Source organism: Borostomias antarcticus (assembly GCF_949987555.1).
Source record: "Borostomias antarcticus genome assembly, chromosome: 10".
In the NCBI taxonomy this organism is placed as follows: Eukaryota; Metazoa; Chordata; class Actinopteri; order Stomiiformes; family Stomiidae; genus Borostomias; species Borostomias antarcticus.
In genome coordinates, this window is record NC_140243.1 from 23863048 (window position 1) to 23876357 (window position 13310).

The 13310-nt window shown below is 47.5% G+C and overlaps 1 protein-coding gene across 1 annotated transcript; it reads left to right on the forward strand.

The window, feature by feature from the left end:
• Positions 1-7: 7 nt before the first annotated feature.
• Positions 8-9565, forward strand: slc45a4b (solute carrier family 45 member 4b; the record flags this gene model as incomplete). Its single annotated transcript, XM_084444644.1, has 8 exons — positions 8-128; positions 3147-3335; positions 5833-6012; positions 6586-7214; positions 7308-7877; positions 8057-8156; positions 8440-8651; positions 9194-9565. The coding sequence occupies exons 1-8, from the start codon at positions 47-49 to the stop codon at positions 9563-9565; spliced, it is 2334 nt and encodes a 777-aa protein (XP_084300770.1). The 5' UTR covers positions 8-46.
• Positions 9566-13310: the final 3745 nt, after the last annotated feature.

Genomic DNA, 13310 nt, shown 5'->3' on the forward strand with positions numbered 1-13310 from the left:
CGACAAGGCCGGGACCGGGACCCGGGTCCCGCTGCGGCGTTGGGTCATGCACGGAGCCGTCATGTTCGGACGAGAGTTCTGCTACGCCATGGAGACGGCGCTGGTCACACCGGTCCTGCTGCAGATAGGTGGGTAACGAGCCGACGACACTAACAACCTGTGACTGGTGAGCGACGTGTTGACAACAGCAACAACCTGTTCCGCCACAGAACAACACAAACAAGCCGTTTTACTGTGATAAGAGTGTGACAAGTTATCAATATTACTGTGAATAAGTAGAGTACTGTTAATAACACACAACCTGTTCTGCTGCGGACAGGTAGCCACACACACCACCTGTTCCACTGCAGTTTAATAACGAGCAAATTCTGGAGGTACCAACTCAAGATCTGTTTTATTTGCCATGAATATGGTACACACATACTAGGAATTTGATTTGGGTTAAGGTTAACTCCCGAATTAACGAGTTCAGGAATGATATGTCAGATATGGGTTTATTAGCTGAATAATAGCAATAAGTTAATATCATTGGATACTTGTGTATCTTAAGATGACAGTAAGGTTGTTTGCCTGTCAGTTAAGACCTGGGATTGGATCGGAGGGAGAGTATGTTAACTATCTGCACAGGCAGCATGACGGGCAGTTGCCAAGTTTGCCACCAAAGCAGAAAAGAACAAAGGCTTGTACTACGTTTGGTAGGAATGGCTGGAATGTATGAGTCGGCACATTTCACTCAGCTATCTATCCTACTGGGAAGAATACTTCAGTAAAAACGATGCCCCAAACTTTCCATTCCATATTGTATTTGAGCGTTTATTAGATAAACAGTAGAACATGTATCAAGTTTATCTCTCAGTTCCACAATCTGAGTATCGCAGATACTGGAAACTCGGGATGACGGACAGAAGTATTCTCTTTCAGCAAAGGGAAACTGATCATTTTGAGGAAACCTGATCTTGTGCCTGTTGCAACAGAGTTTCACAGGCTACTTTTCAGCAGTGGAGAACAAGGTAGTAAAAGAAGTAATCCATCTCCATGCTCCAGTCACGCTTGGTCAAGTTTCCCATCATTCCCCAGAGCCATCGCTAGTCAGTTATAACATGAGCCCATTATGGATGTTTAACTCTCACACAAACCCACACACCACAAACACACACAACCTTGTCCTGACCTCTCTCTTGATGCCAGCCTGTTTGTCTCATGATTAATGTGAAACATAAAGAAGGCTATCTCTAATGCCAGACTGCGCTCTCTTACTTCTCTGGGGAATTAAACCAGATGCCATTGTGGCAGCCTTGCTCAGTGTGTTCCATTCCATAAATGTCTCTAGTTATCCATTTAGCCTTTTCTGCTTGACTTCACTCTGCGGCCTGTCACTCATTTTCAGGCAGAGGACCGAATTTGGAGAGGAGTGTGGAATTTTTTAACAGATCATTTCACAAGCCTCTGGGGCAAGACTCGTTTCCACGGCCCCGCTGTTGATTCTGTGAAGCTTTCCTGACATGGGCTACTCTCTGTGTCCCAATTTCCTCTCCCCGAGGGGGCACTCATCCATGCTATTTCACGGATGTCAAAGCAGATGATAGGTGTATGGCCCCATTCTTACACCACTAGTATTCCTTTAGATCTTTGTTTGGGTTGCATACCCACCTCAGCAAGATAGGGGTTGAGAAAGGGAGCACAGGTGTGGAAGAAAACTTAGTCTTCACTCTTTGTGGCTTCAAGTAGAAAACTGTCTTTATTTTACATACAGCTTGGAGACAGAGAACACATAGAGTCAATGCAAAATGTCTCTGAGATCTTCTCCGTCAGATTACATTTACACAGCAGCGCAGACTGTGTCACAGCTGTGCAGCAGTTATCAAAAGGCAGATACGGGTGCGTACAGTTCAAGGCCACACATTTCTCAGGACGTGATGTGAATGGTCACAGATAGAAAACGAATAAAAAGAACAAAAAGATGACGGATGAACTTGATTTCAGCGAGCATGATATACACGTTCAATCTTTCAACATCTCCACGGCTGTGTCAGGAGCAGCGGGCCAGATCTTGCATGTGAACTCCAGGCCCGTGTTTCTGGAGACCTGTAGAGACACGCTAACCAACAGTAGACCTCTTCCTCTGGGAAGAAGCTGCCACAGGGGAACCAGGCTAGAGGCACACCAAATAATGACTGTTTTGAACCCTCCGGCTGTGCTGATATATCGCACGGGTCACTGTGTGTGGCCAGAGATATGAGATTGAAACCATATCATGAATAATTGAATTAATGGTCTTAGAATTGTTTCTGTACACACAGACCTCCCATATTGACAGAGGGCGTTGTGGATTTTGGTTCTCCCAGCTCTTATCATGCCACACACACCATGTACACACACTCACTGTGTATACACTGACCGCACTTCACTTTGTAGGCCTATATTTTTTAAAATCTTTTTTGTACTAGTATTTTGTACTTGCTCCTTGCACTGTCCTGCCTTTGCATTCTTGTCTTGTCACTTCACCTCAATGTTATGCAACACGCCTGAAAGCAAATTCCTAGTATGTTGAAAAACCACAATGGCAATAAAACAAATTCTGATTCTTCTGCTATGGCTTAGTTTCATCAAATCCAGGTCACTGGAGGTCATAGATGAGGGGAAAGAGGGTCTTGCTGCTCCAATGAGATTTTATCACTTGCGCTATGACAGTATCACATCCGTTCCTGTATGTTAGGCCTTTTTATTAAGTAATTTATTAGAATCACACTAGCATTCTGCAGCAGCTTTGCTTCGCACAATCATCTGGGAACTATCCATTGGAAACTGCTTGGAAAAGGGCAGGCACTTTCAAAAACACTTGGCAGGTGATTGGATGAACCATCTGTCTATCAGCGTCTATCACACGCTAACTTCAACCGGTCCTCACTGTCGTCTCACCTAAATCCGCCCAGCGTGGCTGTTTGTATTTCCTCTTAGAACGCTGATGGTGTAGATCGTTTTCCAATCTGGCACAAATGGATCTCTATGGAGAGTATCCAGACTGATTTGCGAGATTTGTGAGCTTGCGAGATCAGGTCTCCCGAGGCTAAGCATTATGGCGTGTGTTTTATAATTATTGTGTGTGTGTGTGTGTGTGTGTGTGTGTGTGTGTGTGTGTCCTCCAGGTCTTCCTGAGCAGTACTACAGTCTGACGTGGTTCCTGAGCCCCATCCTCGGTCTGATCTTCACGCCTCTGATTGGCTCGTCCAGCGACCGCTGCACACTCAGCTGGGGGCGGAGACGACCCTTCATCCTGGCGCTCTGTGTGGGCGTGCTGCTGGGCGTGGCTCTCTTTCTGAACGGATCCCAGATAGGTCAGTCCGTGGCCCCTGGTGATCGAGAGATTTTTCAATCCATGGCAATAAATGTAATGAGTTGGGTAATGTCTGCTCTGAACTCGCAATTTAACTAGAAATGGTGCTCGGAGAGACTGTATGTTGAGATATGGCCGTTTCAGTTCCCCCTATTGACAATGAATGGGGAGAATTTTTTGTCCAAAATGACTGGAGGTCAAAACAAGTTTTGTTTTCATTCATGGATCCGTGTAATGGGTCCTAAGGTGGCCCATGATACACCCCTCCACCAAGTTTAATAAAAATCGGTTTGGTAGTTTTTGCGTAATCGTAGTCCAAATCGTAGCCCCGTAATTTGAATCTGCTCCAAAATTGAAGGGGTTCTTAGTTGACCCTGCTACACCCCTCCCTCATAGGTTTCATGAAAATCGGTCAGCTAGTTTTTGCGTAATCCTGGTTCAAAAGAATGAATGGAGGTGAATGGCCGGCCTTGTTTGGGGGGTCCGTGGACCCTCCCCCTGCTTCGGATCCGCTACACTGCTCACACTTTACAATAAGGGTCACAAAAAACATTAGTTAAAGGACAATGCTCGTTTTTGACAGCCTGGACCTTATTTACGACATATTATAAGACGTTTGACTCACCGAGATCACTTTGGTGTAGTTCGGAGGCCTGTAGAAGAAATGTAAAATCCAGCGCGAGCCAGTATATCCATGTAATGGCAGTGATCGGGGCAACGGGAATGCAGCTTCTAAAAATCTATTTTCTGCCGCGAAACGGTTGTTTTCATCAATCTGTCTTGATGAATCGCTAGTTGTGCTTTCATAGAGCATAACTGTTGTGGTTTTCACATGCCATGATCTTTAGAAACGTCTTTCAAAACGAAATAGCTTCCTCACTTGCTCCAGCACTAATGCGCACAGCGCGCAATCGTTGCTCCCGCACGCTGTGCGCATGCGTGCTGGAGCAAGTAAGGAAGCTATTTCGTGTCTAAAGACGTTTTCTAAAGATCATATTACAGAGGCATGGGAAATACCACAACAGGCCTATGCTCTCTATGTAACCACAACTAGCGATTCATCCAGACAGATTGATGAAAACAACCGTTTCGCGGCAGAAAATAGATTTTTAGAAGCTGCATTCCCGTTGCCCCGATCACCGCCATTACATGGATATATCTCGGTGAGTCAAACGTCTTATAATATGTCGTAAATAAGGTCCAGGTTGTCAAAAACGAGCATTGTCCCTTAACTGTTAACTAATGCTTATTTAGGGTTAGGTTAGGTTACTAATGTTAATTAATACCTTAGTTAAGGTTAGGGTTAGGTGAGTTAACCTTAGTTAACATAAATAACATTTGTAAATGGTTAATAGAGACATTAGTTAACTGTTACTTAATGCTTAATAATGCATTAACTAATGCTTATTAATGTACCCTTATTGTAAAGTGTTACCGCTACACTCTTCCACCGAGTTTCATGAAAATTGGTCCAGTAGTTTTGGCATAATACTGCTAACTAACAAAAAAACGCACGCACGCACACACACGGAAAACATTACCTCTCACCCTGCGCTGTCGCTGGGGCCGAGGTAAAAAGGCATGTATATGCTATAACATATAAGTTCGGAAACATTATTTCGGTCGATTATTTCTCCCCTTTAATAATACCAATTGGTATTGTATTTTTTATCTTTGGAAAGCCTGATTAGTCACCTTTAAGGTACAACTTATCGTTGTATTCCTGGCATGAGCAACACAGCTAAAGGTGTGGGTAGCGCCCCCAAAAAATTTGCCAAAATCCCCTGCAATATTCTTCTGTTGGTATTCACTCTTGTTTTGAGTTGCTTGGTGGATTGGATGACTGCACTCTCCCACAGTAATGAGGAAAAAACAACACATATTGGCCATTTTTACACTCAGCAGTGTGTGGAAGATCCATACACAGTCAACAGACGAATATTGCAGGGGATTTTGGCACATTTTTTTGGGTCACTAAGTTGTACGTCATTGTAAAGGTGACAAATCAGGCTTTCCAATGATATAACATACAATACCAATTGGTATTAAAGGGGAGAAACAATCGACCGAAATAACATTTCCGAACTATTTTGGAGGAATTTACATCTTGTATAAAATAAAAAACTATATTGACCTTTGTCCAGGATGGTGTGTCATTAGTCAGCAGGATTATATAAAAACTGGCAGACTTGGATCTGAATCACAGGGCGGATCAACAAATTATTTTTCACTTTCTTTACTATATATACATGGTATATTATGCACTACAGTGCCATCTGGTGCTTATTTTAGATATTGCGTCCTTATTGAAAGTAGAAAAGCCCTCTCCACTTACACATTCAGCTGTACATGCTGACGACATGCTTCATGGGAGGAGGTCTGCGCTCCCCGAGTGCCCTTCTAGTTTCACATCTCCACGGCAACACACCGTATGCAGTACATCTATTGGTTAACCTGCGTTGTTGTCCTGTCCCCTGTCTCTCATGGTGATGTCACAGGCCTAGCCATTGGAGACGTGCCAAACAGCCAGCCAATTGGGATCGTGCTGACGGTGCTGGGCGTGGTCGTGTTGGACTTCAGCGCGGACGCGTCCGAGGGACCAATCAGAGCTTACCTGCTGGACGTGGCGGACACAGAGGAGCAGGATATGGCCCTCAACATCCACGCCTTCTCCGCAGGTACACGGAAATACCAACTTTGTTGGGTCCATTGGGTCAAATCCTGTCAGATACCTGGGGTGCTGGATATGAGGGATGAGAGCATACAGCTGTTTGTGTTGTGTGAGTTGATCATGACTAGCAACAAAGGAAGGTTCAGTCTGCTAAGTTAAATTCAGTCTGCTAAATTAAATTCAGTCTGCTAAGTTAAATTCAGTCTGCTAAGTTAAATTCAGTCTGCTTCAATCTCACGGTTTGTGGGTTTGGGCACTCAAAGCTATAGAAGAACGCTCCATGTTGCTGATTGGCTCTCAGCACATGCGCTCGCTCTGAAGGAGGTGCGGCCACGCCTCCAAGGTTTCTTTTGTTTTTGTTTTTCAACGCTCTGCTGTCGACACCAAATAATAAGGATTATAACTGCTGTGGCAGAGCGGTTTTCACAGACGAGCTCAATCACATATTCCTCTCAGTTTATCATAGCAATATTAAAATGTTTGAAATCTTAAAATCTTAGATATGCAGCTTTAACAGAGTTATAGAGAACCATAATTCATGTAGTGCCGTGTTAACCGGTGTGGTCTTGTGGGTTGCCAGGTTTGGGCGGTGCGGTGGGCTACATGTTGGGGGGTCTGGACTGGACCAACACCGCCTTAGGCCGGGCCTTCCAATCCCAGGAGCAGGTGCTCTTCCTCTTCGCCGCTGTCATCTTCATCGTGTCGGTGGGGCTGCACATGTTCAGCATCAAGGAGGAGCGCTACAACCCCCGGCAGGACGCCCAGGGGGACAAATCAAACAGCCTCACCTCCCTCCCCCCCAACGGCCTGCCCCCTGGCCTCGGCCCCGACCTCAAGCTGGACATCATAGGGGAGGAGGATGTCTCCGCCCCCTCCGACGACAGCCAATCGGAGGAGCGGGAGGCGGAGATGGACTTCCTGAACGTGGAGCGCGTGCGGAGCAAGAGCGACTCGGTGCTGGCGATGCCGGACGCCACCATCGAGCTGGACGCCGACCTGGACCCCGACGCCCACTTCCTGTCCGAGATCGAGCCCTCCATCTTCCAGGACTTCCCGGCGTCGCGCCGGCGCTCTGGCACCCCCCCCGGAACCCTCCCGCCTCGCTGGGACAGCCAGGACTGGCAGGACGGGCGCCACCAGGACCAGACAGACGGCGCGCTGCCCCCCCTGCTGGACACAAGCAGAGAGGACACACCGCTACACACTCAGGTTAGTCACACGCACACACACACACACATTATAGCCTTTAACGGTCGCTTCTCGTCACGCTTCCTGCATTGTAACTGTCACGTCCCCCTGTAGGACCACCAGACCCAGAAGGGCGTCAACGGGGCGGTCGGGGGCGTGTCGGGCAGCGCCAGCCGCGTCAGCGCCCGCGGCGGCGACCCCGGCGCTACCCGCGTGGGCCCCGCCCGCCCCTCCAACACCGGCGCCGCCGCCCTCCGCCACCCGCACACCTTCTACCGCCAGCCCTCCTTCACCTTCTCCTACTACGGCCGCGTGGCCATCGGCCAGCGCTACCGCCAGCGCCAGCGCCACCCCCAGGGCTCCGCCTCCGGCGGCACCGCCGCCCCGGGGCCAATCACATCGTCGCGCAGCCTCAACGACCTGTGCCAGCTGCGCGGCGGCCAGGAGTGGCGGCGGTTGCAGCAGAGCGCCGCCAGCCTGTCGTCGGCCGGCTCGGGGACGGAGGGGGAGGAGGGGCGTGGCGGCGGCGCCACGGTGCGGCTGCTCTGGCTGTCCATGCTGAAGATGCCGCGCCAGCTGTGGCGTCTGTGCGTCTGCCACCTGCTCACCTGGTTCTCCATCATCGCCGAGGCCGTGTTCTACACCGACTTCATGGGGCAGGTCATCTACGGGGGGGACCCCACGGTGAGGAACCCCCGCACGCACGCCTGGCTGCGGTCACGGGCACCACTGTCACGTCGTGTAACAACAGTTCTGTTCTGTCCAACCTGATCTAAGGGGTGTGTGTGTGTGTGTGTGTGTGTGTGTGTGTGTGTGTGTGTGTGTGTGTGTGTGTGTGTGTGTGTGTGTGTGTGTGTGTATAGGCTGCAGCTAACTCCACAGATCTGCAGAACTATCATAAAGGAGTCCAGATGGGCTGCTGGGGGCTGGTGGTCTACGCTGCGACCGCCGCCGTCTGCTCTGGTAAGACCCCGCTGCCCTCCTACACACACACACACACACACACAGTCTCCACATACTAACACACTACATCTACACACACACCACATTCCACACTACCAGTTCCCTTACTGTATAACTCATACAATAGTCTACACACCACAGCACCTCAGGAGAGAGAGAGGGGGGAGGGAGGGAGAGAGAGAGGGAGAGAGAGAGAGAGAGGGAGAGAGAGAGGGAGAGAGAGAGAGTGAGAGAGAGAGACTCAGCCTAGCTCATCTCCATGTGTGCCGGTCTCTCCCCACAGCCCTGCTCCAGAAGATCCTGGACAACTACGACTTCAGCATCAGGATCATCTACACCCTGGGAACGCTGGCCTTCTCCATCGGCACCGCCGTCATGGCCGTATTCCCCAACGTCTACGTGGCCATGGTGATGATCAGCACCATGGGAGTGATCTCCATGTCCATCTCCTACTGCCCCTACGCCCTGCTGGGGCAGTACCACGAGAACAAAGAGGTAGGGGTCACTGCACGCTGCGCACTGCACCCTCACACACTTCTGAGGGCAGCACCCTGAGATATATCACGCACCACTACGCACTACACACTCCTGCGTATACTATGACTCTATCTAACACCGTATTTTATTTATTATAGCTAAAGCATGTACATAACTCACCCATGCCCCCCCCCCGTCATTATTATTTATTCATTTATTTATTCATATCCATACTGTATATATCATGTACATAATCCATTCAGACCTTGATCTATTCCATCCCAGCTTCATTTTATACTTATGTTTACTTACTAACACTAAGTGTTTTGTGTTCATTTTTAAAATTTTAATTTTTGTAAATTGTAAATTTGTAACTTGTAAATTTGGAAGTATTAGAGTTTATCTGTAGCATAATCGTGGACCCAGCAGCAACATACAACGTACACCGTACATTACATGTGACCAATAAAAGGAATCTTGAATCTTGAATCCTACTACACACTTCACCCTAACACCTTGCTTTCTCCCTGACCCCCCCCCCCTCCTCCTGACCCCCCAAGTACATCCACCACAGCCCCGAAAACTCTCGGCGGGGGTTCGGCATCGACTGCGCCATCCTGTCGTGCCAGGTGTACATCTCCCAGATCCTGGTGGCGTCGGCGCTGGGCGCCGTGGTGGAGGCAGTGGGCAGCGTGCGCGTCATACCCATGGTGGCCTCCGGGGGCTCCTTCCTCGGCTTCCTCACCGCCTTGTTCCTGGTCGTCTACCCCGCCCAGGAGGAGGAGGAGGAAGAGGAGGGCGGGGAGAAGGCCCAGCGATTGGTGGGCTCTGAGACCGGGGCGGGGCCTAGCGCTGGTGTTAAGCAGCCTGTAGGGGTGAATCTGATACACAGGAACAGCTCCGTTAAGACAGAGTACCACTCCACTGTCTAAAGCTACCGGAGGAGAGGCGGAGACTGGGATGAACACACACACACACACACACACACACGAACCAGCTATGGCTGGAATCCACTTCCGTTAAATGTGACTGACACTTCACCACTACTGTAGATAGAACTACAATAAAGACACACGTTAGATAGAACTACAATAAAGACACACACGTTAGATAGAACTACAATAAAGACACACACGTTAGATAGAACTACAATAAAGACACACACGTCAGATAAAGCTACATCAAAGACACACATGTGAATGTATACATTCCCACAGACAAGACTGTTGAGACTGAAACCAACTAAAGCCGTTTGGTTTATTATGTGCTCGTACAGGTTGGTTGAAGCGACAAATCATTTTGTTTACATTCAGAGCGTAGAGCTTCTCGGGGCGTACGCGCTTTGCATCCTGGGATATCTCGGGGCGTACGCGCTTTGCATCCTGGGATAGCTGGAGTTGGGGAGTCGCTCTGAGGAACGTCTCTCAGGGTTGACCCAGGTTGCAAAACGTTTGCTCTCTCTCTCTCAGCTGTGCCAGTGACCTCACTTATATACTGTATTCTATGCTGCCACTAAAGAGGATCCAGTACTATGTCCTTGTATAGGCCTTGACACACACACACACACACACACACACACACACACACACACACCGTCTCTGTACTACCTAGCTGTGGACATGCATGTCATGCCAACACTCAGGGTTGATCACGGTAATGCTGTTTCAGAGAACAGGATGATGATGCTGATGATGGTACGTGTGGCCAAGCCCTGTCCATCTGATCTACTGCATGCAGGGCACCCGGCCGTCCTCCGGGTGGCGCCGTCGACCCGCTCTGCAGGCAGTAACTCAGGACGCCCCCTCCCCCCCCCCCCCCCCCACCCCCACCAAGCCATGAGATGGGTTTGATGAAGCCACCGCAGTATTCGTGGGCCAGTGTGGACAGCGCTCCAAAAATGAGCGGCAATATTGTTTTATGATGTCACGTTCTGACAGCGCAACGCAAAGTTTATTTAAGGGCCCCAGAGGTTTGTGCATCACAAAAATGCTGGAACTACGGTTTGTTTGAGTGTGTGTGGCTTATTATTTATTTCTAATCCTATGGTTATACCCATGATCTATTGGAGATCTGTTAACTAGATGTTCTAGTAGTGCCTTGGAGAGTTGATCAGAATCCACCGTGTTCAGGTACCAGTACCACGCCTGGTGGTAAAGTCAAGTGTCTTTTTTTGGTTAAAAAAACAACAACAAAAACTGTTTTGCTTTGACAGTGTCTGACTAGACGTTTTGGTTTTTTTGGAAAATAGACATGATGTCTTGATTGTGAATCATTTTAGTTGGACACTGTATGCAGATATCTGAAGGTTTGTCCGTATATATATTATTATTGATATTAGAAATTTGGTTTTAAAGTCAATCAATGATTTTGTTACTGTTTTTTGATATTGCCTTTTTGCTGCTGAAGAAATGTACAGACGTTTTGTACCCTGTAAACAAGGTATTTTTGTACTCCAGTTACAAAGAAATGAATGCACCTTTGAAATGCTTTGACTACAGTCGTATATTACCTCATTGCACTTGGGGATCATAGTTTAGAATCCTTGCTATATAATGAGTATACCCAGAGTAATAGCCTACTGTATGTGCATATTATGACAGAGAAGTCTGTTGTGCGTGGTACCATATTATTTTCACTAGATGGCGCTATTACAAAAGATAATACAGCAGCCCTCATCGTCCGCTTCGTCTTCGAATGAGAAACCGGTCCATGCCATGCAGGGACAAAATGACATTAGCCTAGTCTAATCCAAGTTTGAATTCAAAATAAACCACATGATTTGTAGCCTACAGGTTGTTCACCTTCCGATGTCCTCACGTTTTTCCTTTTCTTTCACAGTTCTGTAGAGGTGTGAACACGGGCAAACTTGCATAGATTCATGCCAAATTGAATTTCTCTGTTCACGCGTAATTGCCCAATAAAATTATGTTTGTTGTGGAAAAGAAATACTTGATTTGCAGCAACTTTCCTTGGCTGTGCCCGTTTCTTCCCCAATGCGCATGTTTGCTGGTTGTTCTCTGCAAACAGGAACTGGTCTCTGTCAGTCACTTAACATTTCCATAGCACCAGGAAAGGATCTGACAAGGATGCGCAGACCGGCCGATGCGTGTGAGCCATGGATGTATTGGGTGTGAGCTCATAGCTGAGCTGATTGTTGGTTGGATCTGTGACTTGCCGCTGACGTCTTCTATTGGACTGCATTACGATCTACAGGTTGGTGAGAATGTCTCGAAAGAAGTTATAGTCATAGTCAAACTTATGTAGAAAAGATGCCTATCTTTATTCAGTATGGATGAGATAGGCTACGTTCGATTATTGTCCGCAGCCCATAATTATGCAGAAATTGGATTTCTGTGCCTATAGTGTCGGCAGAGGGTAGCGGTGCCACTTGTGATTGTCATGTCTTGGAGTTTGCTCCTTTAGTCTTGGAGTTTGCTCCTAAAGTGCCCCTTTAAATCCTTAAAGGGGCACTTTACTCAAAATCTATGTTTGAATGTTTTCCATCAATCCACTGTGCTGTAAATGAATCGACTATGACTTGTCTTGTCATGTCTACGTGGTTCAAACCCCTAGCCTGGTTTCAGCCCCTGAATCTGAATTTTCGAAATGCGATTTAGGAATAATGAAGTGAATCGAGTGTCAGGCTATCAAACCCCTGTATGGAAATGCAGTTTCTCATAGATCCGAATCCCTTATCAAAAAGTCCTATGATTCCAATTAAAAATCCTATAAGATTTTGGAGCCATTATCCAATTGGATCAATTCCTGTGGGATATAAATCCTATAGGAAAAATCATGTAGGGTATTTGACCAGCGCTAGGCTACTTATCTATGCAAATAGACCGTTCGTAGATTTTAACGACAACCTTTTATGCTGTCTTACTGTAGCTACTGTGCTGTCCAGCGGGTGATACGAAAATAATACAATTCTGTTCTATTATAATTCTTGTCATATAGGCTATCATCTCTTCAAGCTTGTAGGCTGTCAATGGTAGGGGACACATACCAAGCTATGAATGGGGGGGGGGGGGCTACTGACTATTGGCGTAGGTCTGCTGTTATAGAGCCTATGTAAGCCTGTGTCTTGGGGGGGGGGGGGGGGTAACTAACTGACACCTGTCAGTGAGGTGACTGTTGGTCCTCGGGAAAACTTCACAGGTCTCCAGTGAAGATGTCTCCTGAGGACAATATCTATACTCCTGAGGACAATATCTATACTCCTGCGGACAATATCTATACTTGTCCTGACTGGAACTTCGGATGATATATCTCTACATATGCTCTGTCATGGATGTCTGCTCTGTAATCATAACTGTCCCTGATCGGGATTTCATATCGTCCACGTGTCTTTCTGCTGCTATAATGAGGTGATGTATGTGGATCATGTGACCTGGGCCAGCTGACAGCCGCCTCTTCAACCAGCTGACTCGACTGGAAAACAACTATTTGACTTGTGAACGCAAAATAAACGCAGGTCAGGTGGATCCTCTCTGGTCAGTCAACATTTATAAATTCAGATTCCAGTAGGCTACACAACTCTGAAGATATCCCCTCCTTCCAACAACTCAACTCAGCAGCAGCGCTTTCTCTCACTCTGATCTATTGAAGAGTACTAACTGTCTTCTTCAGCACACATTAATCTAATTTTGCCCAGCCGAGCGACCCTCGAGCAAGGAA